We start from the raw sequence: 26,338 nt of genomic DNA on the forward strand, positions 1-26,338 counted from the left end.
CCCTGCTCCCTGGGAGCAGAACCCCCCCAGCTGTCCCCTTCTCCCAAAGAGTCGTGCAGAGCCAGAAGGTCCCTCCTGAGCCTCCTTTTCTCCAGGCTGAGCCCCTTTCCCAGCTCCCTCAGCTGCTCATGGGGCTCCATTGCTGAGCTCCTTTCAAACACCCAGTAACTGAGGATACCCTTTCATCAACCCTTTCCCCTCGGAGCTCTGGCAATTCTGGGTGTCAAGCAAAGAGGTGCTCTTTTTTTGCACAGAATTTACAGAAGGATTTGTGATAGAAAATGTGAAGAGCTTCTTTATTGATGCATTAGCTTCCTTTCCATCCGACAAGCATAATCTGGCACCGTTAGTTAATCCTGATCTGTGGAAGTACCCTTCTGGTAACAAAGGTTTCCAGGTGTTCCATGACTCCGGTGTGACAGCAGTGACTGAGCTCCCAGCCCTTGTCACTGCCAGTGCTTTTGAGGTCATGCTGTGCTCTGTCACTCAGGACCAGGTGAGTGTGGCATGGTTTGAGTCTCTCAGCAACACAGTTTACTGGCACATTTCGTATCACATGCATTTAAATAATGCTGTTTGCTCTTATTTAATGCCAATTTCTTTCACGGATTTCATGGAATACTTTCTGTGAATACTTTCACAGGGGATCTGGGAATCTTAAATCTCACAGATTTGAGATCTTGAGAATTCATTTGAGAATATCTCCTCCCTGCTAGGCACAGGCAGCAGTGACAACCAAGAGCAATCCTAAGCGGGCAGCACCATTCTGGAGAGGACAGAGTTACAGAAGGGTTGAAAAGTGGGGACAGAAAAGCACAGGAATCACTTTCTCTCTCCCAGAAGAGAGTAAATTGTATGCAGAACAATGGGATTTTCTGTTCATTTTCCACAAAGAGAATATTTTATGTTCCTCCTTATGCAACCATAGCAAATTTTGCTTTCTATGTCAATACACATCCCCAGCAGCAAGAGCTTTCTCAAGCTAACCTGAATAAATACACAGATTCTGGGCTCCCAGGGGACATCATCTTTGAGCAGGAAAGCCTTCCCATTGTTGCTCTTCCACAATAAATCCTGTGAAGCCCTGGCTTGAGAAGTGCAGAATAGCATCCTCATTTCTCCTCTGTGGCAGGAAAAAGGCCAAATTTATTATTTCTTGCCACTTTGACAGTTGTGTTTGATAGCTGCAGTTCATCAAGTCTTGAACTTGTCATACAATTGGAGAAACTTTTAAGTAAAGCTCTTATTTCCAGTATGCTTGCTTTTCATAACAAATTGCTGAAAAATCTGTGACAGCAAATGAAGCAGAGTGGCAAAACCAGCTTAAGCTTGGATGCAAACAGAATTATTTTGAAGGATGTTATTGCACTTTCTTTCAGTGCTGCCAATACCAAGTTATAAAAGTTGTGATTTCTTCCCTTCTACTAGAGTTTCAATAAACTATACTAAAGGTTCACGTATCTTATATCATGTAATAGTACAGCCTGAAGGATCAAAGAAGTACTCACATGGCAAATGTTGAAATTAAATTTGCTTCACATTTCTTTTTTCCATTTGCACATAAAAGTCTTGGTTTTACCTGAAATCCCTCTTCCTGTCAAGCAACGTACATTGCCTGTTTTTTATTTTAATTTTAAACAAAACTGATTTTTTTTCTTTTTTTTTTTTTAAATACAGAAAAATATCCCATCTTTAAGCCATCGTTTCCATTAAAACGTCTGAGAAGCAGTTTATCACTCAGAGCTCCATCTAAATACAAACAGTCTCCGTTGTTTTTTGTTCTTAACTCACTGGAATGTATTGTGGGAAGACTATGTCAGAAATTCATTTTCTCTTCACAAAACCCTCTCATTTTTTGGAGCTTTGTAGCCTACATGAATGTGCCTTTTTAAAGGCAGAGAAACACACAGCAGTGTGTAAGATGGAAAAGCCATCCAGTTTTGCTGCTGAAAAAGGGAAACCATAAAGAACATAATTTTCTACATTAGCAGGCATACGGGGCATAATGTGAAAATACAGCAGGAATTCACCTACAGTTTTCAGGTCAGTTAAAGGCCTTGATCACTTTCTTGCTGAAAACTTTTTTTTTTTTTTTTTTTTTTTTCTGGAGCAGCAGATAAAATATTCCTTAAGTCATCTTTTCTTGAAGACTACTTCTAACAAAAGGAAAAATACTACTGAAATCTTCTGCTTTGATTTACATCAGAGTTGGGCAAGGGAGGGGTGTGGGAGGGCAACAGGTTAAAAACCCCACACCTTGTTATCCTAAAGGAAATTTAAATGCTTTTCTGTATCAGTAATTGTTAAGAAACATAAAATCAAAGCCAAAAAAAAAGCACTTTATGTTGATTGAACCAATTTTGATGGACCAGCCTGTCCCATAAGGACCTGTGTGTGCCTCAGAGTGAGGTAAGGCAGCTCCAGGTGTCCTCACCCCACGTAAGGCTCTGTGATGGGCCGGAGCATTAAGGAGCCAAGAGCTGAGAGACAGCATATCTGTGTAATCTGAACCCCACAGCACACAGACCAGGGACCCTTAGAGCAGTCCAGTCCAAAGTCAGGCTCAGGGAGTGGATATTTTGATTTACTAAGTCACACCAAGTACTCAACATGGAGTAAAAAAATGCAGTGAATTCAATGACTTTTTTTTCCAGGTTTTTGAAACTCCTTTTTTCATGCAAAAGTAATTCTAACAAAAAGGTGAAGAGCAGAAAGCAGGGACACCCTCTCTGGATTTTCCCCCCTTATTGCCTTCCTTCTTGGAATTCTATTTCTGACACCTCCTCTCTAACTTTTGTACGTATAACATTAATAAACTTCTTTGTTCTAGCAGTTGCATAAAAAGGGATACTACTACTACTACTGCAGGAGATGTAGTAATTATGGAGATTGCCATCCTCCTGCCTGACATGGTGTCAGAAAGATAACCTCGTTCAGGTTTCTTGGAGAGGAAAAAGAAACCCACAAAGCAATCTCTATGAAGCCCTTAAAATTATCTTTTCCAATGACAAAACAATGCAGGAGTCCTTTTGATAACTACAGAAAGAAGTCTCAAAGGTCACGTTTTGAACACAACTGGGAAAACATACTGTCTTGTAACATCCCAGATTTGTATCTCCATGTCCAAAATAAAAGGTATAAAAAGTACATGAATTTACTTGCCTGCTGTAAAAACACAACTGATGTAGCCAGGTGCAATTAGGGAGAAAAATGAGAAGAGGAAGAATGCTGTTCAACCAAGCTGTAGCTGCAAAGTGACATTCCCGTCACTGTCATCATATGCAGACAAATTTCCTTCCAGAAGTTTGTGGCAGGTGTTCTGCGGGATCCAGCCACAGAGAACCAACCCAGAGTAAAGGTGCTGCTATGAATTTGGCTTTTTGGGAGTGAAACCTTTAGTTATGCATCAGTTTCTGGCTGCTGTGGAGGAGGCAGGGGGGATGCACAGAGAAACACAGACCCAACAGGGCTGGAAATGATTCCCAGGATCATCAAGCCCAACCTTCAACCCAAATTCTGTGTGCAGAGCCAGCACCCCAAGCCTTGTGTGACCCTGGGAACAAAGTGCTCCAAGCAAACAGCTCCAGTGTCACTGTGATGTGTGAGGGCTTCTTTCTCATCGTCCACCTCAGAGGAACTCCAAGTACAATCAAAAAGCACAAAATTACAAGACCCACGGGATCATTTTTGTTCTCCTCCCACACCTTTTCTTTACAACAGAACATTGTTGGCTCTATGAACACAAGCTACAGTTGTCCCAAGAGCTGCTGAGTAAAACCACATATATAACAGTGCTATAAAATAATTTGTGTATAAACAGAATACAGCGCAAAGGCGTGACAGGCAGCCACAAGCTGTGGTTACAGGTCTTGCTATCCTGACTCAAACTGCCCACCTGCTATCTTCTCTGTGGCCACAGCCACTTGCTAGTCCTTAATTGATCCAGAGAATGCAGGAAGAGGAGAGTGTTCCCAAAAATGGGCCATAAAATCACAAAACCACAACTTTTATGGGTTGCTTTCAGAGGCTACTCTGTGACTGAGATGCCAAAGTTATTCTCTTTCTAATAATTTTAAAATGAAGGCATATGCCATTACAAAACACAGCAAACAAATGCTTTACTTGCACTAATAGTGCTGCAAGGAGCTTATTCTTTTCACAAGAGATATAAATCTAATTTTGTCTTGCAGTACGACTAACCAAGTTCACTCTTCCAAAACATGATGGTTTTCTAGTACAATTTTCTAGTACAACAGCATTGAACAAATCTTAACACTAAGAGACGTGTCACAGCTCTCTACATTTTTACAGGTCTACTTTTTAAATATTTCAAGTTACCAGGGAAACCCATATCTTGTAAATATTTGTATCAGATAATTCTTTAAATTTCCACAATGATCTGTGCCATTGCTCCAGCTAAATGACTACCATTTAAATGTGACACACTGAACAGCAGCTTGCTCACAGTTCCTCTGAAGCACACAGCAGTGCAGTGATAATGTCATTCAGCTAAAGGGGTTATGCAGCAGAGTCCTAATAAGACCAGCTGCAGGCGATTCTGCAGCCTAACAAAGTGACAGATGTCCCCGTATAATTTGGGGCCTGTGTACAGGAAAAACACCATGTCCTGCTAAGAAGGTCAGTCATCCAAATACAGCTATTTACACTGCTGGATGGAGAGCTGGGATGAAGATTTTCTCTGTGCTTCTGTCAACCACTCATCCAACAGCACCAGAATAATTAAGGATAGTGGGTGTTTAACTCCCAGCAATGTGTCCTCTGATTTAGCTGGCTGAATTAGGACCACCATGCTGAAACCTTATAATCACCAAAACAAATGCAAACCCTCACCTAAAAGCAGAGGACTCTGGGGCCTTCATGTCTGACTGATTTCACCGAGGTTAAAAAGGTGCGATTCCAATCTGCATCACCCACTATTCCCAGCACTTTTCCCTCCTGCACTATCTCCCAAACAAGTTTCTAGGCACTGAAAGTGCACCACATGTTGAAGGTCCTTAGAGAAATTAATGGTTCTTTTTGCTCAGGCCCTCCTGTGTTCCATCCTCGCTGTTCACTGCCCTCTCGTCACAGAGTTTCCACTGTCCTGTGTGCAGAGGTGTCAGGAGCAGCAGCTCACATCACCCGCTCACTTGCAAAAACTCAACCAGAAAGTATAAACCAGATGCAAACACAGATCAACAAACGTTATCATTATGATGCAGGTACCTTAGGAAATTTGTATTTTCTGTCTTCTATCCTAATTCTTTTCCATCCTTGAATATCAAAGAAAATAAATACTATATATTACATACCAGGCAGACTCATAAAACAAATCAAGGATTTGGGAAAAAAATATCTCTTTCTGAAGATTTCTATAGGCACAAAAGTATTAGAAATTTATTTTTAATATAACATGGGAAATTCCCACAATTCAAGAAAACAAAAACTGTTTCTGGGCCACAGACATGTTTTGGAAAACTAATGGGGCAAAACCTTCTCTCTCCACCTTCACACCAAAGGCAGGCTGGAAAAGAACTCGTTTCAGGCGAGCAGAGCATAAAATCCTTACAGCAAGTAACTGAAGCAACAACAAAAATAACCTGGTCCTGAGGAGGCTACTAAACTGTCTTATACTTTGAACCACCATGGCTGCACATTGTCCAGGTTCCTCACTATTCACCCCAGAAAGGGTTTTGGGTTTTTCTGCCCCTGTGCTGAGGTGTGCAAGTGCCCTACTCACAGCTCAGTGTGGGAATCAGAGCTGCAGCAACACAGGAGAAAGTTTTCCAGTGATTTGTGCAAGTCAGATACACTTTTAAAGAGCTGATCATAGCCATTTTCCTTGCAAAATGCCTTTTTTTTTTTTTTTTTTCTTTTTTTTTTTTTCCATCCTGCCTACCTTCCAGCTTCAGAAGTCCCCAGTGGCTGTTGCCAGCAGTCTGACAGCTCGCTCACTACGTGCTATTGATGCCTTTTTGGGCTACCTAAAAACAGAGGCCAGACAAAATTAAGATGATGGAAAGCAGATATATTAACGAAGCGCCTTCAGGTACATTTTGGTCAGACAGATCCCTCCCCCAGGGGCTGTACCCAAAATGGACCACAGGTTTTCATTAAAAGTTTGGTGCATTTGCATATTGGGGTTTGATGTTCCAGTTACAGCTTCAGGTAATGAAGTCATTTACCCCAAGTTTGTTCCCCCCAACTCACTCTTGTTTACATTTCTAAGGACAGTGAGGTGTCCTGGATTCCCAGGCCTGGGGAGGAGTTGTGGTGTCTGACCAAAATGGGAAAGCAGTCACTGACACTGTGTATGGAGTTGAGAGTTACACACTAAAGAATTGCAGGACTACAAATGTATGGAAAATATAAAAGCTAAAATCCTAAGGCACCACTGTCACAAAGAAACACCTTTTGTGTTTTGACCAGCACCTCAATGTTGTGCTGCCCAGGGCTGATTAGTGTCCTGCACCTCAGAGCTCAGGGCAAGGACAGGACCCACTGTGGTGATCACACACCTGGACAGGCAGATGTATCTGCCAGACTGGTCTCTTTAATTAGCTTATTCCATTATTTTTCCATGTGTACTCATCCCTTTCCCTGCCTTAGGGTTCTCCTGGAGTCATCCCATAACAAGTCCTATGCAGTCCCAGAAGCTCTTCCCTGTTTCCCATAACCAGTGCCCTATTCCCACAGGCACCATGCTCAGCTTCTAGGTGACCTTTTCCTGACTTCTCCTGGTAATTCTAGTTCAGGTGGCAATCCAGTAAAAAAAAAACCAAAAACACAGCAACCACTGGATTTTGTGTGACTAACTGCCTGGGAAGTCATTCATAGCCAATTTATACTTTCCTACTTTTATTATAGTTGGCAATTCCAAATATTTCATGTATTTAAGGCACATAACCAAATTTGGCAGAAGTCTAATGTGAAAATTTCCTGAACAACAAAGAAAACTCTTACTGCTAAATAGCAGGGCTGCTACCATGTAGTTACATGTAGATTTTTTAAGTAAAAGAAAGGCTAAATGTATCATACACATACACAGAGAAACTGTTTTTCCCCAAAAATGATTGTCCTCTTTTGTTGTGAAATTATTGTGTATGTTTAAGGCAGGTTGCGGGACAACAATTACTTATAAAACCAGCATATTTCCAACACAATGTCTCCAATTTATGTAATTCTCTGGAAAACTCTACCCAGCCATCAGTTGCGGAGCCCAAGAGAGAGTGGAGATGAAACCCTTGGTCTGTGGTGGTGAAGCTTGCTTTGACATAATCCACTTTCAATCTGCTGCAAGAACTAGGCTGGATTGGTCTTGCAGGAATAACATAACAAATATGAATGGCACGTAATTAATGAATTACAGCTCAGGGCTGACACTCCAAGTGCTTGTGGCACCTCTGCAGAAGTTGTGTCGTGGTCTCTGTCCCTCAACATCCTCTCAGAGGTGCTCTGTGCCCCACCACACCAGCCCACAGCCCTCAGCCACGCTGGGGTGTTTTGCCTGGGGCTGTGGAAACACAACTGAGCTTTTCTGCCTCAAGAACTGAGGTATTTTTGGCCTCACTCATCTCTCAGGGCTGGACGTCAGGAGACAAACATTGTCTGCTAACAAAAAGCTGCAATGCATGGCATTGCTACAGGAGCACTGCAATCCCTTTTTCTTTTATTCGACCAAAAAATGCCCTAAATGAAAGGTCTCCAGCCATGAGCAACTGTTCAGAGGCTCTCAAACAAATTGCAGGCTCAAACCTGTGTCCTGGACATCAGCACTGCCCCAAGGAGACAGCCAGGGCTCACACTGAGCTAAGAGAAGGCAGCAGAGCTCCTCCTTACAAAGACAAGGGTGCAGCGCAGCAACACAGCAGTTCAGAAAAAATAAATCAGAGATTTATTGTTCATGGTGAAATGCTGAGCGAGGCAACAGCACCATAATTGCCAGTGATCCCATGTTCTGCAGCCATCAGAACAACTCAAACGCCAGACATCAGTTTGCAGATCTGGGTGTAGGTGTCTGAGTAGGAGACCAATTGCAGTGCTAGTTTTCAATAGCTTTTTATTTTTCTTTTTTTTTTTTTAATAAATTAGATTACATGATATATTTAAAACAAAGATATTATTCCTGCTGATTGTCAGTTGATTCTGGAAAACCAGAAATTCTGGCCTGCTGGTGATGTGGTTAACCCTACAAGGAGATGTGCAAAGCACTATTTTTAAAACACAGCCCATGTTAGACACACGAAAGTTACACAAAAATTTAAAAAGCACAGGGCAACACTAAGAGTGAGATGGGTACCAAATTCAGTAGGAAAGAATTATTCCTGCCACATTTGGAGGACCTTGATGATAGAAGTTATGTAGGCACACCTCATAAAATACATTTAGCTAAGTATGTTTAGGAAGTACACTTCAGGACTGCAAGAAGGAGCTCTTCCAGGTGATGAGAGAGGGTTAAATAGGCTTACTTTGGAAACATAATTTATAAATTTTCCAAAGCTTTGGGATACTCTGCCACGTTCTAAAAGTTAGTAAATTTGATATTTACTAACACAAAAAATCTTAAATTTAATGTAATATTTAATAACATTAAAAGTACCATTTTTAGAACATTTGTATTCACCTACAGATCCCAGCACATTCCAGCCCCAGAAACAACCTACAGTGAGTGTCAGCAAACCTTCCCAAAAATTAAGCCAATGTTGCTTATCCAGCACACAACAAAAAATTCAACATAAGCTTTTGAAACAAATATTTCAACTGCTGAGCTTAAGGACACCCTCAGAGCCGTTTTCAGTATCAACATCAACAACAGAAAATGTGCATCTCTCCATCCCCCTAAGCCTGTATTGTGTATTCCGTGTCAGCGATCACAGGGACTTTTGCTGTCTGCTCCGTGTTTGTTACGCTAACAGGTGCCAACACTTCCATTTAATCCAATCTGGAATGTCTGCTGCATCTCTCTGTGCCTTCCTGTGTCTATGTATGGCAAGCTAAGCATGCCCAGCTCTGAGACGCCCACAGGCACACGGCTTTGGCTCCTCCACAAGCTGCTGCACAAGCAGCATCTTCTAATTTAGCCTCCCTGGGTGTTTAGCAGGGGGCACTGAGATCGATTAAGCCTTTCCGTGCACCCAAATGGCTGCTAGGGTTTGAACACACCCAGCCTGCTGGGGAGATTTGCTACTACCATGAGGCTGGAGTGAGAAACACGGCTCACTCTTTAAAATTTTCAGAAGTTTAATAAGGAATAAAAGGGAGAGTAAACAGAGCTCTGGGCGCTTGGCAACTGCCGGAGGCACACCAGTTAGCTTAAAACACTTTTCTTAAATACTTCTACATTACATTGGTCAAATGCATATACATGAAGATTATACATATTCAAACATGCCTTTGAGTTTATATGTTCCGGGAATTCTTTTGCTTGGTTCGACCCTTGACCCATCTTAAAGTACTGCAGATGAAATTTTTATTTTTTGTTTCTTCACAAGCTCCCCCCCTCTTCTGTGGTTTGACAGCTCTTGATAGCCTAAGGGTCAGTGGTAAATGCCTCCTTGCATTCTTTCTTCCAATGTTTATTTACCTGGTTCTTTTCAGTGTTATCTTATCATACAGATAAGGTATTCCACAAGTACATTTAATCAACATGAGCTATTTCACAAAACTGTCTGACTTATTCTCATCATTGTCAGTTAGTTACACAAATAAAAGCATTAGCTGCTTCTGCAACAGTTAATGTCCTGATATACAGCACATAGTCTCTATTTTAGTATTTTTCAAGAGCCTAAACTATAATATATGTATTGCACTAAAATATATAATCTACACAGGGATTAGGATAAAAAGGCTGGCAAATTATATTATATAAAAATTATATTATATAAAAGTGATTACAAATTGTATTATATCAAAATAATTTGCAAAGGCCAATATAATAGCAAAAGCCAACAACTACACAGTTATTTATAACAGCTGGGAGAGGTTTGGCGCTGGGGGTTGGTGCTGGGGTGGTTTTGGTGACACAAATAAATACAAACAGCAGCCGTGTGTCAGCACAGGGCTGGGCTCACGGGTGCCCAGAGGGACATCAGAGCGGCACAGGCTGGGCCAGCTGTGACCCACACATGGACCCACTCCCTGCAGGGAGTTTACAACACCCCGAATTTCCTCTCCCAGTGGCCCAGACAGCTCCCAGAACACCCAACACCAGCTGCATAATTAAAACCTGCAGCCACTCCTGCCCCTGAAGAAGAAGTTTATTAAGGCAGGGAGAGACCAAAAACACTTCCAGCACAGCCACCTGACAGAGGATGAGGCGTATACAAGGAAAGTAGGAGAGGTTTTGAGGCTCTTTGCTGGTAGAGAAGGATATTGTAGCCTGATGACAGTTATAGCCATAAGAAATTATTCTATGAGACAGCTCTTGTTCAATATAAACATTGTCAAAAACTAAGCCCGCCCTCGCTGGCAAAGTGAGTTTCCAGTATCTCACTAAATTAGTTGTTCCCCTTTAAGTCTTCACTTTTTTTTAAGGGAAAAACAAAACAATATTTCAAAAAAAAAAAAAAAAAAAAAAAAAAAACACCACCAATGTTATGGCATACTCTATTGTGCCACATTGTAATCCCAACATTGAAAACAAGACAGGGTGCCAATAATTCCAGGCTGAAATTTTCCATAATTTTACCTTAGCAGCCCTGTGCTTGTCTCAAATAGTTCATGGAAACTGCTGGTGCTCTAAGCATATTTAACACACTCAGTTTCCCAAATAACAACTAAAGATGAACATACACTGACATTTTCACTACATGAGTAATCTACAACAGAAGCTGCAGGTTGTACATAAAATACATGCAGAACCGGATACTATTATTGATATAAGTATTACTCAGTCATAATTAATTTTATGGGCAAATGTTTCAGAGGGTTTTGAGAGGAAAAAGGGAGAAGCCTGAATCTAATAAGTGTTTTTAAACAAATGAGTCAATTACATTTGAACACTATTCTTTGGAAGCTCTCAAAACTCCCTTTCAAATACGTTTTCCATTAATTATCCATACTTCCCTCAGCACTCCACCCCACTCATATCCTTCCTGACCTGGGTGACTTAAAAATAACCTTGAATCAAGAAAGAACATCAGGAAATATAAATGGAAATGGCAGCTGATCAACCCTTAATAAAAGGTACATGGTATTAAGCAGATCAGGCACCTGGTCCCACTTGATATATTTAGAAAAGTCTACTGAAGTCACTTAGATTAAATGATCCACCACTGTGAAATTACATCAGGTAAAGGACAGACATTTAATTTATGTCTTTGATATAAGAAACACCATTTATGTATTTTTATGAAAGTAAGTGGAGTAGGAATAAACAAACCTTCACAATACTGGGCTGTGCCAGGGGGTGTCCCAGCTTTTTAAGTGATGCACATTCAGTACCAAGTAGGGCTTTCCCAAATACACCCCTGGGGGAGGAGATTAAATAAAAAAAACACCTGAGTGAACAGCAGGGACAAGGAAAGGGTAAGGGAAAAATCGGAAAGAAAACGTAAAGAAGTGACAGGCACGGGAGCCAAGGTGAATCCCGGCAATGTCTGGAACGTCATGAGGCTGAACAACCACGCCCCCCTCTGTGCTTCTACCTCTGTATTAATACAACAGAAGAATTTATTTTACATTTCCCAGGGCGGCAAAACTAAGCATTTTTGAAAATATTGTTATTGCTCAACACAAGGAGAATACAAAAGGCAGAAAACCACTGGATTACAGATATATTCCAAGTAATTCAAGATAAGGAAAAAAGGCTTCAGCTTGAGTAAGCAGCAGTTATATCACATTCTGTTCATTAGCGCAAAAAAAGTTTAAAGTTAAGTTTATTATAGTTGCACAATTTTTTCCTGCTACAATTTAAACATGAGCCAAACCAGAATGACTACTTTAAATTTAAATCAGATGGGAAGCGATTAAAAAGAAAACAACCTCTTTCACTCCCCCAGCAAAAAAAAAGTAAAATAGAAAATACATGCCACATACTTGGTGCACTAACATGTGCATTAAAGGAAAAAAAAAACACGTCAAAAGCACAAAAAGACAGAAAGAGTTTTCGTCTTTTTATTTTGCAGTAAATTCTTAAGAAATCTGAATTTTTTGTTATGGTTCTGAGCCAATAGTGAATTTCTTCCAGAAAGAAGACAAGACTGTACAGCAACTTGAAACAATGTCCTGGCATATATATTTCTTTTCACACGTGATTCCACTTCCTGACAACAAGCAGAGAGGAAAATTTAAGAAAGCAGAGTGGGAAGCCTTGCTGGTTTTCCTTATAAAAAAATTCCTACTACTTGGGCCAACAGTCCCATCTTAGAACTAAATGTCCTGGGTGAAGGTTCAATATCATCTTTCACTTGTCCTTGGGGCCTAGTCATTTGGAGAGTTTCAGTCCACATCACTGTTGAAGGCTATCAGCCTGTTCAAGCGTGGTTTCCCCTTCGTGGATCCCCACTGACCACTCGAAATCACCTCCTTGCCCTCATGTGTGTGGAAATGCTTTCCAGGAGGATTTTCTCCATCACCTTCCCAGAGACTACAGTGAGACTGGTCCTGTACTGCCCTGGCCCTCCCTTGTAGCCATCCCTGGAGATATGAGGGTTATCTACTCTCTCCCAGTCCTCAGGAACTTCTGACAATCACTGTGACCACCTCACAGTTTTCAAGGTTCACTCAAGCAAAAAGTCTGGGTGCCACTGGACTGCATTAGGAAATCATTGAGGAATATGGAAGGATTCAAAATCAGACAGGTTTGTGTCCCTGAGCCACTCAAGAATTTAGAAAATCCCAGATTTTTGTATTACACCACAGTAATTTTATAGAAAAAAATTATCTGTTTTTACTGCATGTAGCTGTCAAATGCTGACATTATCGTACAGTGAGAAAGTATAAATATCAAAATGTATTAGGAAATATGAAAAAACACAATTCAAAAAGATGAGCTGCCTTACACTGCTCAGAGTAAGAGGACTTGGTTGCTTACACTTCTCCACCCACCTTAAAAACGACAGCAGAAAGTCAGGATCTCCCAGCCAGGAGGGGAAGAGATGCTCACAGCAAGAAATAAAATGTGGTTGCCCTGGAAGCGGCTGAAGCAGCTGCAGGAGTAGGACACAATGAGTTGGAGAATCCATGAGAAAGGACACAAGTGATGAACTAAGTCCTACACAGGTTCCTGTTCTGTTCTGGCTCACACCTGGAGTTATTTTCAGTCCTGCTCCCGGTGAGAACAGCACAGGGACTGACCCAGCTCTCCCAGAGCTCCCAGCACTGCACATGAGGCAGCCTGGAAGCACCACACCAGCACTGGTGGGGCAGAAACCAGGCCAGAAATATTAATCAAAAGTGGTTTGAAATTTGCATGAGGCAAAACAAATGCAGGAGGGAAATGGTTAGAGAGGGGGACACCACAAAGAGGGAGCAAATGTGTGAATTTGCTATTACCCTGGCAATGAATGTCAATTATTAAAAACCTCATACATTCACCCCTCTAATGCAAGTGGTATTAAGAGGACCTGCTACAATTACAAATAACCTACTCACAAAATAAATATTAGGAATAAAAACTCTTTCCAGTATCAGCTGCCTGAAACAATGTGGTACAACTGAGATCAGCATGACCAGGGAGAAACTTTTGCCTGGGAGAACAAACCTGCAAGGGGCCCCCAACAGGTCCCAGAGGGAAATTAAGCCATGAAGTAGAGCAGGAACAGCCCAGACGCAGAACTGGGGACCTGGTATTTCTCAGGTCTTGCTGTGTGCAGAGACTCACAGGTGACACCTCATGACAACTCGTGGGAGCCACTCCTGTGTCACCCATGCAGCCACTGCTGAACGCCCAGAAAGGCTGCAAGGATAAACAAACATCCCCATGCAGATGGTGTCACCCATATGCCAGCAGATGGGATAGAATTCCGCATATTAGGCTGGTTTGCGTCTGCAGAAGTCACAGCAGACAGGAAGCTGATTCACCAGGAGGCCACGGCATAAGAGGGGCTCAAGTGGCAAGTAACTCAGGGCACATAACCCAGACAAGCATCCTTCTGTTCTGTATCACCCAGGTATTGAACACACATAAGATATACGTTCAAATGCCCTAAAAAAAAGTAAAAGAAAAATAAAAAAAATCAAAGACACATTTGCAGGAAGCCAGTGATCTTTGGGAAAGCCTGTTTGAAATCAGTGCTGGGAAGATACTTTATTTTCTCCCCCCTCCCTTCCATATTTATTTGTTTCACACAGAACCACCTGGCATCACTCTCAGTTTGTCAGGTTGATGTCTTTTTGGGCTACCTAAGAACAGAGGCCAGACAAAATTAAGAGAATAAAAAGTAGTTCTATTTATTGAAGGACCTTCAGGTACATTTTGGGCAAACTAAGCCCCCCCAGGGGCTACACCCAAAAATGGACCATGGGTCACAGGTATTAAGTGTGAGATATATACCACACTCTTATAAGTTTGATCCATTTGCATACTGGGGGTTGATGTTCCAGTTACAGCTTCAGGTAATGAAGTCATTTACCCCAGGTTTGCTCTCCCCAACTCACTTTTGTTTACATTTCTCCAGGCCTGAGACAGTGAGGTGTCCTGGATTCCCAGGCCTGGAGAGGAGTTGTGTCTGATCAAAATGGGGAAGCAGTCACTGACACTGTGCATAGAGTTGAGAATTATACACTAAAGGATTGCAGGATCACAGGTATATGAAAAATATAAAAGCTAAAATCCCAAGGCATCAAGGTGTCTCAGAGTGGCTGCTGTGCCTTGCTCCCTTCACTGGCCCAAAGCCACAGGGACACAGGGCAGCATCCAGGCAAGATCCACTCTGTCTAAATCATTTCAGCATCTTCCCAGTGGTGCAGCCAGGCCTCTGGCAGGTCTGCAGCCCCTCTGGCCCTGCTGACAGCAGAGCTCTCTCAGGTCACTGCGCATTCAGGGCTGGAAGCGGTGGACACCAGTGAGCCCGGGCTGCCCTCGTGCCAGTAATGCTCTTATGAAACTCCCATCTGCAGCACAGCAGGCAGCAAAGATATGAGCACAACCCCTCCCTAAGGGCCTGCAAGCTTGCACCCATCACAGCAGGACAGCTGCACCCAAACAAGTTGTCTCTGTGTGGTTGCTTCCAAAGTCATGGGTCAAAAAGCTTCATTTCTCACAAGCTTTTGTATGTCAGTTTCAAGTTTAGTTTGGGGTTTTCAGTTTGGTTTTGGTTTTTTTGGGGGGGGTTCTTTTTTTGTAGTTTTTGGAGTTGGGTTGCAAAACCAGGTACAGAGAGGTGAGGAGAAACGCTGTGTTTGAGAGTGCTTGGTGCAGTGCAAATGCAGCCCCAGGTGTGCAAACGCAGCGACTGCAGACCTTTTTCAGAGCATCCTCCTCTCAGCAGATCCTGGTTCAGTCACCACACATAAGTGAGACATGATCTGATGCTCGCAAGCACATCTCCCTACACACTGATCAGCAGCATTCAGAAACTTCTTACGCCACGTCCTGTGACACCTCTCAGTACATCATTCACATGCTCCCCTAAAATCAACACATTTATTTTCACAGCAGCCAGTGAGGCAAGAAGGAATTACTGCAACAGTGGTCAGCACAAACCCCAGGGTCTGATGCAACTCAGTTTGGATGCCTGATGAGATAAATCCATTGACCTTTGGTGTTTAAGTGGCACTTTTATTTTTTAACCACTACATTCACAGAGATTGGTTCTGCCTCCCAGCATGTCTACCTCCTGAGCCAAGCTGGGTCCCCAAATCAAGGATTGATTGCCATTATTAATAACAATCACAATTCTTTTCTGAGTACTTTACAAGAAAGGAGGCCCTGCTATTTCTCTCAGTCATCACATACTTGTTGGGCCAAGAAAGCACAACCGCAAGACCTCAGTGACACAAAACCAACATAAAAATCTGGAAAAATCACACACGCAGCGCTCAGTTCCACCCCAGGAGCCCTCCCTTGCCTGATGCTCCCGGTGAAGCTCTCAGAGCAGGAAACAATGCTTCAGCTATCAAATGCAATGGATTATCAATTGGTTATCACCTCCTGCATTCAGTGTCACCCCAGGGCCATTAGCACTGCTTTTCCCTTCACCTGCACACACAGTCACCTGCATGACACTGATTCTGCACGGGTGTCTCTGTTGGCACCCTCCACTCCTCCATCTCCACTTCCACTTCCTCCACTTCTCCCAGCATTTTCTCAAGAGAGCTTTGCAGCTGGCCTGCACATTTTTAGTTCTCTGCAACAGATTTATTAGGAGGAAGCATTTTTAATAGTTCACTAAAATGGTTCTGTGAGAACCAAATTGAAGAGAACATGACTAGTGCAAAAGAAGGTTGCAATTTTCTTGTCATGTCTGATCGTCCATGAATGCATAGGGTTAAAAATAAATTCTGATTCCATTTGGGAGGACATCATAAATATCCTGTCAAAGGTGTTGAACATGATTCCCACAATTCCAGAGAAGAATAAAAATTATTTGGCATTTGCTGAAATAGGAGAAACATCTTGTGTAAGGCAGAAGAAGTGAAGAGAAATCAGAATGAAACAGAAACAGTGGTCACCTGCAGCCATCCTAAAATTCCAACAGGTGAGGAGCCAGCATAGCCCTGAGATATCAGAGGGAAAACACCAATAGCACATTGTGGTTTAGGGTCCAACATGGAAATGTCAGAATAGATGCAAACACCCAGTTTGGGATGGAGTGACCAATTCCCCTGACTGCCCTGGCCCCACTGGTCAGGACTTCCCTGTCTGCCCCAGGATCCAGCTCAGGTGGGGCTCCCAAAATCCTGCCAGCAGCGCCTGTCCTGCATCCCGCTTCTGCGCAGGTACAGACATCTACAGACGCTCACAATCAATCACAGAATGCCAAACAGAGGCACAGCATCTTAAGAATGCAGCTAAATCAATCAACTAAATACAATGAATTAAAGCAATTGAATGAGCTTGCTGAGTTTGAAAGATTGTGAAGGGCACACTGCAGTGCAATGGAAATCTTGCAGTAATTCAAGAACTTGAATCACACTAGTTCAAGCCTGCAGAGTAATTAATCAGATAACTTCTGTTACTCAGACCTTACAGAACACTCAAAAATCTCAGAAGGGAAAAAATGGACAAAAGTCACAGTTTCACAGCACCATGACAGAAAAGAATATAATTCTAGATTTTTTTCAATAGTTATGGCATTTACCTCTTAAAACACAATCCTTTTTTTCGTTGTTGTTGTTTTTTAACATGTAGCGGAGCTGATCAGATTAAAAAAAAACAAAAAAAAAAAAACAACCACCACCCCACCACCACCTACCACACTCCCAGAATTGGCAGTTTATAAACACTTCCAAAAAAAATTCAATTGCTTCAGAGCTCATGGCAAACATCAAAAGATACTGAAATGGCTGGACTGACTTGGGGAAGCCTCTGCTTCTATAAATACAGATTCTGTAGCTCAAAAACAAAACCTTACAGGATTGGCAAATTAAAAAAAAAAAAAAAAAAATTTTGGAAGCTCAATTGGAAGCATATGTTCTTACACATTTAGTGCAGAGGCACAGTGTTAAAAAAACCCAACCCTCAATCAGTAATGACTGGTACACAGAAGGAACTGGGAAGAGCTGCTGCCTAAATTCCCATGTTCCTGCAGTGACAAGGACAGGCAGCAGCTGACCCACAGCCCCACCAACACCAGCACTGTTCTCTACCCTGACAAACCCTGCCCACCCACAGAGCCACATCCAACTGGTCATCAGCCCAGAAAGCAGAGAAAAAAAATTAAAATTCAAGTGTGAAAGTGAGATCAAGGCACATTAAGATAAATGAAGTACAATTGTTCAATAAATTAGGAACTGAGTTGCTATTTATGCGGTCAGAATTTACTTTCTACAGATCTCGTACATTTGAGGAACTAAAGAGATAAGGTAAATCAGTGCAACTCTATCAATAAATGAGACAAAATGAAATGAGCAGTAGGCTGTAAAACAGGTGGAAGAATGAAATTCATGTTAAACTGTTGCAGTGCTTTATTTGAAATTTATTTTGACTGTTCTCATCACCACCATGCGCTGCCCTGCAGCAGGGAGGTTCTGGTCACCTCGCACATCCCTGGCACAACGTTCAAGGCTGGGACTGTGGCACAAATCATTTTCACATGGGAAGTGATTGAGTGACATTTTTGGTCTTTAGGCTCTGGGGTTTTGAATTTCCAAGTGAGGTCTGACCTGTCCTTCCAGTCACTCAGTCGTCGACATTTCACCTGTTGAGTAAAAGCATTTCCCAGCAACTCCACAAACAAGCCCTTGTCAAATGTCATTTGCCTTGGGATCTAATTATCATCTAATAACTTAATTAAAGATTATGCACTTCTGTTAGAGCACATTGTAGTGTTTTGGGATCTTACAAAGCCTTGCAGGGAAAAGCTGAGGAATTCAGTACGTGGTTTCTCTCCAATAAAACTTTGTCTCACCAAAATCTGGTCCTATTACCCTCAATCCTTTTAATTACTCTCTCAGACATCCAGGTGGGATCTCTTGCTTTCACCCTCAAGGGCGACCAAAAATCAAGAATGGAAAACAAAATGGATCAGGATTAGGTTCCTGACCAAAGCCTTTGGCAACTATAGTCCACTTGATGTAGACGAAGGTTGCCAAAGGTTTAATAACAGATTATTAAATGTCACTGATATTCTCCAAGCTACGTCTGTGTGGATTCAACTAACCTTTCAGGAGTAAGCCATATCAAAAATAAACTACACCTACCTGTAACTCAGTTATCAGCTGTGTAGGTTGCCCACACATGCACAGTTACAAACAACCCATTTGGTAACATGGCAGAAGAAATATACATTTTTAAGAGTTAGGAGGATATGCCTAAATTTTGGCAAAACGGCAATAAATATGGCTGTGAGATTTCCCTGTTCTTCTCTTTATTCACAAAATGTGCTCACTACTAAGTAAACACAAAACATTTATCAAAGAGGAGATCTCAGTCCCTGGATAGAACACAGGGGGGATTTGGCTCGTATGCACATCTAGGTTAAGCATACATTTGTTTGGTTGTTGTTTGGGGCTGGGGTCTTTTTAGTTTGTTTGTTTGCTTGTTGTTTTATTAATTTTTGTATTTATTTCCCACCTGTTGCCTTAGGTCAGTGTAAATTCACTTTTCATTTCTTCACAAAGAGAAGAAGAGGCAACCCCTTGGCTGCAGCTTGCATAAAGCACAGTGCCAGGTACTCGTTTTCTGCTACCCCTTAAACACAAACCTGAAGAGTCTGAAGTATCTGGGGAATGTGCCCACAAACTGTGTTATCCCATGACAGTGAGTGAGGGACAGCAGGGGGACAGGGACAACCTGGGAAGGAGGCCAAGAGCAGGTTACCCCAAAGCTGTTGTCACACAAGAACAATTTAAAGACCCTGCCATGAAAAGATCTTACAAAAAAAGATCTTACAAAAACATTAACCCCATAAGCACTAATAGCCATCTTTTTTTAATTAACTCCTTCTGTTGAAGGTAGTCCATTGGAAAAAAAAAAAAAAAGAGAGAAAACAAAAAACAACACATCTTTTTATTTCTTGTCAGATGCTGAGAAGAAAAACTTACCTATTATTTTTTAATTTCTCCTGAAAAATTCTAAAACGTGGTGGTCTCTGGCCTGCCTTTCACTGGAACATCACAGGGAGTTCCCTACCCACGTGCAAGCAGTGAGCTTTATGGAGAATACTAATCCTGAAAGTGCCAAAAAAACCCCCAAAACCCAACACTCCTCTGCCATCTACAACATTAAACAGGCACAGGATGCTGAGCAATGCAGGGGGTGTTGCCCAAAAAAAGCTAGTAACTTTTAATTAATTTTATCTTCATTTAAAATTGCCCTTTAAGTCCTGTTGCTAGGTTAAACATGCATTAAAGTAGCTGAGAAGTACAGCAAAAGCTGTTGGTTGCTTGTGCCAAGGAGTAAGTGTAAAATAGAGAGGGTCCAAACACCACAAAATCACTGTGTCCTCTACAAAACCAGAGCTCCAGTAGACAGAAAAAAATTCAAATTATTGGATTCTGTTAATCTGGGGGGACATGGACCTAATACTGTGTTTTATTTTGCTAAGTGGGAGGAAGATTATTGCAGGCAAGATACAAAGAATATCTCTGCTCCAACCATGTAACATTTACAACCTTAAATACTCTGAGACAGTTATTAATAACAGTATCAGAACATTTCCATGTATTCAATGCACAGTTATGAAAGAAACTAAACACACAGGCCTCCTCCCAATGTGGACAATAATAATAATGTTAATATTTACATTCCTCTAATCACTTGTTTCCAGTAGTATTAAAAAAGTATCTGTGAACTTGCTGGATAACAAGTGCCAGCATATTGTGAAGCACTGCAAAAAGCATGACTTGGGGCATTTCACTTTACTTTTGAAAGAGAATAACCCCTCACTGAGACAGAGCCAGCCATTCTCTTTCCAGAGTTTTTGAAGGAAAAGCTGAAGCATATTCTCATCAAGAACCTCAGTGTCACAGTGAAAGAGTTGTTGGGAGCTTCACTTGTTTACAACCCTCAATTCCCCTGGGAAGAAGCAGTTTAACTAAAATCAGAAGCTTTCTGCATGTGGTATTTACATGTCCTAATTTGCTTCTTTGAAACTTAACATCTTCCACATTATTGTTCTTTCAATAAATCCTTTGTCTTCTCTCTCTCTTTTTTTTTTTTTTTTTCCTTTTTTAATTCTGAAATGTGAAATCAGAGTGTACACCAATACCTGTTTGGGGCTCATGAAAACTCTTCTAAAATCTCAGTGAAATCAAAATACTTTTCTTTAAAAACAAGAATTCCCTCTGCAGATCATTTAGTATATGCAGCATATTCTATCTGATCGCACATTTCCAGAATATCAGTTGATTCACTCTTTATGCAGTCATTATTAAGACAGATTCTGTACTTTTAGCAGATTTTTCTTTGAAGCAAGTATCCCTCTGAAGGAAAAAAAAAAAAACCCACACACTAATATGTTAATGGGAAAAGGCAAAATAAGAGCATTCTGCCATGGCAATTGTTTTTCAGTCCCTTAATGCTGCAATATTAGAGCAAATCTTATGAAGGCATTTGGCAACTTCCAGAGAATTCTGGTTCCTGTAACACTTTAACATCCCCAGTAGCCCCAGCAGGGGTGAAACGTGTCACTAACCAGCACCTGGGATGGCTGGGAGATGGACACCAAAGCTGGACACATCTGGAGGCCAAAATTCCGTTTTGTGCAGGACAGCACAGCCCAGTACTCATCCCACTCAGCTCTGACAATATACAGAGTTTCAGCTGGCACGTGGCCTGACAACCAATGCCCAAACAACTGAAAACTGGCATTGAAAGGATCTGCAAGTTAAGGAAAACAAAATCTATTTGTCCTACAAGCATCTTCCATAATCTTCATTATGTAACTTGGAGAAAATGCACTGCTTTTTCAAATATCCACTCAAGGCATGCTGATGAAGCTCTCTCGTGTGATTAATTTCTCCTTCTCTCCCTCATTTGTGTAATTCTATAGCACATATCGCTCTAATGTCTAAGTTACTCGGGTCAATAAAACCTAGACTAAAGGAGATAACTTCTATCTTTTGTCCCTCCTTTGGAGAAGAGAGATCTGATCCTTCAGAAATGGCCATAGAGTTTCTCTGTGGATTTTTTTTGTTTGTGGTGGTTTTGGGTTTTGTTTTTTGTGGGTTTTGTTGTTGTTGTTGTTTGTTTTGGGGGTTTTTTTTAATTCCATGAATATATTTGTGTGGTGAAATCAAAGCAAATTAAATGCATACATTTTTTTCACTGCCAGGTGTTAGCATGTGCAATGTCAACTTCATTATCACCTGATTAAAGTAAGTTTGCCTGCCTCTGTTAATAAACAGAAGGTTCATGGCTTATTACTTTACACCTTTAAGAATACGAGCACAGTTTCTAAATGAAAAAGACTGCTTAATTGTCTTTTCTTTTTCCTTGCAATGGATCAGTTTTAGTCACTGAGTGAATTTCCTGTGCCCCTTAGCTATGATTTGTGTCTATATGTGTATATACAAACAAGGGTGTCCATTAAGGAGTAAACATCTGTAAAAGCTACTAACACTCAAAAGCTTTGAATACAGCTTGGGATCAAGCAAAAGGTGAACAGAAAAGGATATTTCCCGATGATGTCTCTTGAAAATTCAAATTAGCATCCCATGGAGGAAAAAAAAAAAAAAAAAAAAAAAAAAAAAAAAAAAAAAAAAAAAAGCATTCTCCTGCCTTTTTAATAGCAGTCTGCTATTGAAAACACCAGCATAGTTGATATCTGAAGCAATGAAAGCTCAGCTTCCTGCCCTGTAATTATTACTAGATGTAATTATGAACAACTCATTCATCACTATAAAAGCACAACTTAAGGCTCCCAGAGAACAGACATGGAAGGGATTTGTTTTCAGGCAGTTCTCTCAGTCAAGCTGTAATTTAACACCACCACTGATAAACAAGTGTAGTAAACCAATGTAAAGCAGGCAGGGCAACATCCACGTTTAATATCATCTGGGAATCCTCCAGTACTGTGTTTATAACGCTATAAAAACATGCCTCGAAGCAATAAGCGAGAATTGGAGGGTGAATATGACATAACTACAACCATCCCAGCTCCCCAAAGTTCTCTCACTTAACCATGAAACATCCAGAGGCTGCCTAAGCACACCAGGATTATTTATAGGTGGGGGAAAAAAATGCACAAATATGAGACAGGGCTCTGAGCTCTCTTTGCAAAGTTGCCACTCCAGGAAAGCTCAGTGATGTGCTCGGTTTCAGAACATGGCTTTGGTCTGTGTCACTTTCTCACAAGCGTGAGGAAACACCTGCAGCCAGCCCGAAACCACGCTCCTACAGCCACCCAAACTTCCCCAAACCAGTCCGACACCTGCTGGGCTGCTCCCATTCAGGAAGAAAGGCACCAGGGCACGCCAGGACCAGATTCGAACACATTTCAAACAAGATCAAGAATTAGGATGAGGCAACAGGAGGTGTGTGGTTAAGATACCCGTTCTCTATCCACGCCGAACAACTACAGCGCCCTTTCCTTCCCGGTTATGTAATACAGGAGAGTATTTAAGCACTCACTGGTCTGACACATGCATGTCAAACAGATAAGCTTTGGGGAGGATCAGCTGGGGCCGGCAGCGGCGAGGGGGAATTTGGCGGTTCACGCTCTGTGAATGGACACCCCTCCGAGGAAGGAATCCCACCAAAGCCTTCGGCGGTCCCCTCCCCGTGACAGCCGGGCAAGAATCGGCTCGGGCGTTGTGCCACCATTTCTATCTCAGGCACGATCGGCCTCGCAACACCCGCCTGGCAAGGAACCTTCCCACTCCCGTGGGATGTCGCAGGATGCAAATCAAGGCACGGGCTCCCCCCGGCCGCCCAGACACCTGCCCGGCTGACGCACGCGGCCCCAAGCGGGAACGGAGAGCCCCTTTCCCCCCAGAGCATCGCTGGGAGAGAGGCAGCCCCACAGGGAAGGGCTCAGTGACTCCTCAGCGTCCCTGCCCTGCTTTTGGACTTTGGCCTCTGTGTGCTGAGTTTGCTGAGAAATGTATAGCTGCACGGCAGAAGTGCTGGCATCGAGATGTCTGAACACCTGGTTTGTGAGATGCTGCACTCCGGGCACCTCACTGACATTCCCCGTGCTGTCACTGGGGCTGGAAACAGAAGAGTCAGGGAGGAAGGAAGAGTCATCAGTGCGGACTCAAAAACCACCGGCTTGGCCACTTCGCGGGTGCCTGCCGCTCTTGCCCGCGCCCCGGCAGCCACAGGCACTCCTGGAGGGGCCGGGCCGGGGGCGGCACCGCCGGGGGTGCGAGGGGGCGGCCCGAGCGCCCGGCTGTCCCTCCCCGCCTGCCCTCCACCCGCGGGGCGCGGGGCGGTACCTGCTTGTCCAGCGCGGCATCCTTGGCGCTGCCCGCGGCGCATCCCTTGGGAGCGGGCACCCGCTCGCAGTTGCAGCCCTCCAGCATGTACATGCCGGCGGGGCGGGCGCTCTGCTCGCCCTCGAAGTAGAAGAGCACGTTTTGGTAGAGGGCGAACCACTTCTCGTGCCAGCGGTTGGTCTCCGCCGTCTTCTTGCTGAGGTAGCCGCGCTTGGTGCCCTCCTTGCGGGCCAGCAGCGCCAGGTACAGGGCGTGCCCCTCGTTGTACCGCACGCTCTTCTGCATCGTGCCCGGAGCCCGCGGCCGCGGCGCAGCCTCGCCGGGCGCTCACGGAGCAATTCATGGGCTCCGGCACGCACCGACGGGGCGGCCCCGGCCCCGCGCCCCGCCCGGGTGTCCCCCGGCCCCCGCCCCGCCCCGCCCCGCGCCGCCTCCCACCGCCCCAGGCACCGGCGGCGGCGGCGAGCGGCCCCCCGGGCGCTGACGTGGGGGATGAGCCGTAAATCCGCTTTGGAGAGCGATTTAAAGAGCAAAGTCGCCGCCGCCGCAGCGCCCGGGTCCCTGCCCCCCTCCACCCTTCCCCCCCATCCCCGCATCCCTCCGCTCTCCATCCCCCCATCCCTCCATCCCTCCGCTCTCCTTCCCCCCAATCCCTCCATCCCTCCGCTCCCCGTCCTCCCATCCCTCCACCCCTCCACACTTCCGGGGCCGGTTGCGGAGCGGGACTCGGGCCCGGCATCCCGCTGGCAGCGCAGCGCTCGCCGGGCCGGGCCGGGAGCCGTGGGCTGTTTTGGGGCTGCCCCGCGGTTTCTCGATAGTTTCCGCCTTTTCCATTCTTCGAGCGAAAATCTTGGAAAGCGGCAGGGCCGGGCGAGCGCGGCCGCCGGAGCCGGTAACTTGGCACTCGAGCCGTGGCGAAAGAATTAAAGCAAAAGGCAGCCGAGAAACCCCAGAGCAATACCAGAAACCCGTCACTTTTCACCCGATATTCAAGCTGATAAAGGCGCGGGGGGGGGCGACTCAGGTGTCACCTCGGGGAACCCCAACCCCGCACGTCCTTGGGCGCCGCGGTGCGCGCAGAGACCACCCCGGCACGGGCTGCGGGGGCTCCGCCGTGTGCCGGGGCTCGCCTGCCGCAGATTGGGACCATTTATAGATCCCAACTGGCGGCTGCAGCACGAGGCACCGCGGGCGGGCACCGCCGAGGAGAAGGAGGCTCGCACATGCCGAAATGAAAATCTGCCGGGAGCGGGGCGGGTGTGCTCTCAACGCCGGGGTAGCGAGGGTGGCAGCAGGTTCAGCCTGGTTCCTGCCCTCGGCACGGTGGTACCTGTACAGCTCGGTTACAGCAAATAAACTTCGGCGAGGGAGCCGGCATCCAGAATTGTCTTACGTAAAACATAACCAGTGTGGAAATTTCTACCAACTACAGGGCACTGCACCTTTAATTTGGCAACTCAAACTTCCTCTTAGAGTTCCTTCAGGAAAAGCCTTGGAACTATTTCATTTGAAAATGTATTTTGCATATGTAGCTTCTCTCTCTTTTGCTTTGCTGTGTCTCATGAGTAAAAAAGAAAAAAAGAATAAAAATGTGGAAGTTACAATATTCAGTATTGCTGTATAATGCACAGAATGAGTTAGAAAATATTTCCTGTGTGGTCTGTGTCAGCACCTGTGGTTTTGTATATTATTTGCAGGAACTACAGGCCCATGCAGGGTTGCAAGGCTCTCATCTTGTCAACAGACAATTTTGTATTAGGAAAAACCAAACAGATACACAAATCCTGCTGGAACTGGCTTCGTTTGCCTTGCGTCTTCACTCAGTGAAATTTGAGCCTAGCACATCATGTCCAGGGAAGTCCAGGCTTTGGGCAGGACAGCACCTGGGTGGCTGGAAGGTGTGACGGGACTCGTGTCCATCCATCTCAGGCACCGCAGCCTCACCTGCCCCTGTCGATGCCTCCTTGCCGGGGCTCCTCCCAGCCAGTGCTGAGTCAGTGCATCGGTTCCATGTGTAAAATTCCATGGAATGTCGTGTCCCTCGGTGGAATCAAAAGGCAAGACAATCAAACCAGGGAGAGCAGCAAACTGCCACTCAGAGGAACGTTCAGACATCTGACACTCAGTGAAGAGCTGGAGCTGTCCAGAACAAGCACGTCGTACATCACGATGACATCCTATAACAAGAACCCATCTTTGCCAAGATAAAGTTGCAGGCTTTTGTCCCAGCCTGTTACGTAATTTGTACTTTAATAAAGCTTTTGCATAAATCACGAATGATCACACATCATCCACATTCCATCAGGTCACCTGAGACACACTGAAAAAATAAATGACATGAGTTAAATTTAGAAGC

General features: G+C 43.8%; 1 protein-coding gene across 1 annotated transcript in view; it reads right to left on the reverse strand.

Annotated features, from left to right (window-relative positions):
• RASGRF2 (Ras protein specific guanine nucleotide releasing factor 2) overlaps positions 1–24,267 on the reverse strand; it is a 97,422-nt gene extending 73,155 nt beyond the window's left edge. The window contains exon 1 of the mRNA XM_040091037.2: positions 23,983–24,267. Coding sequence (XP_039946971.1) covers positions 23,983–24,267 — 285 coding nt within the window. The remainder of the gene's footprint in view (positions 1–23,982) is intronic.
• Positions 24,268–26,338: the final 2,071 nt, after the last annotated feature.

The sequence above is a fragment of the Hirundo rustica genome, chromosome Z (assembly GCF_015227805.2).
Source record: "Hirundo rustica isolate bHirRus1 chromosome Z, bHirRus1.pri.v3, whole genome shotgun sequence".
NCBI lineage: Eukaryota > Metazoa > Chordata > Aves > Passeriformes > Hirundinidae > Hirundo > Hirundo rustica.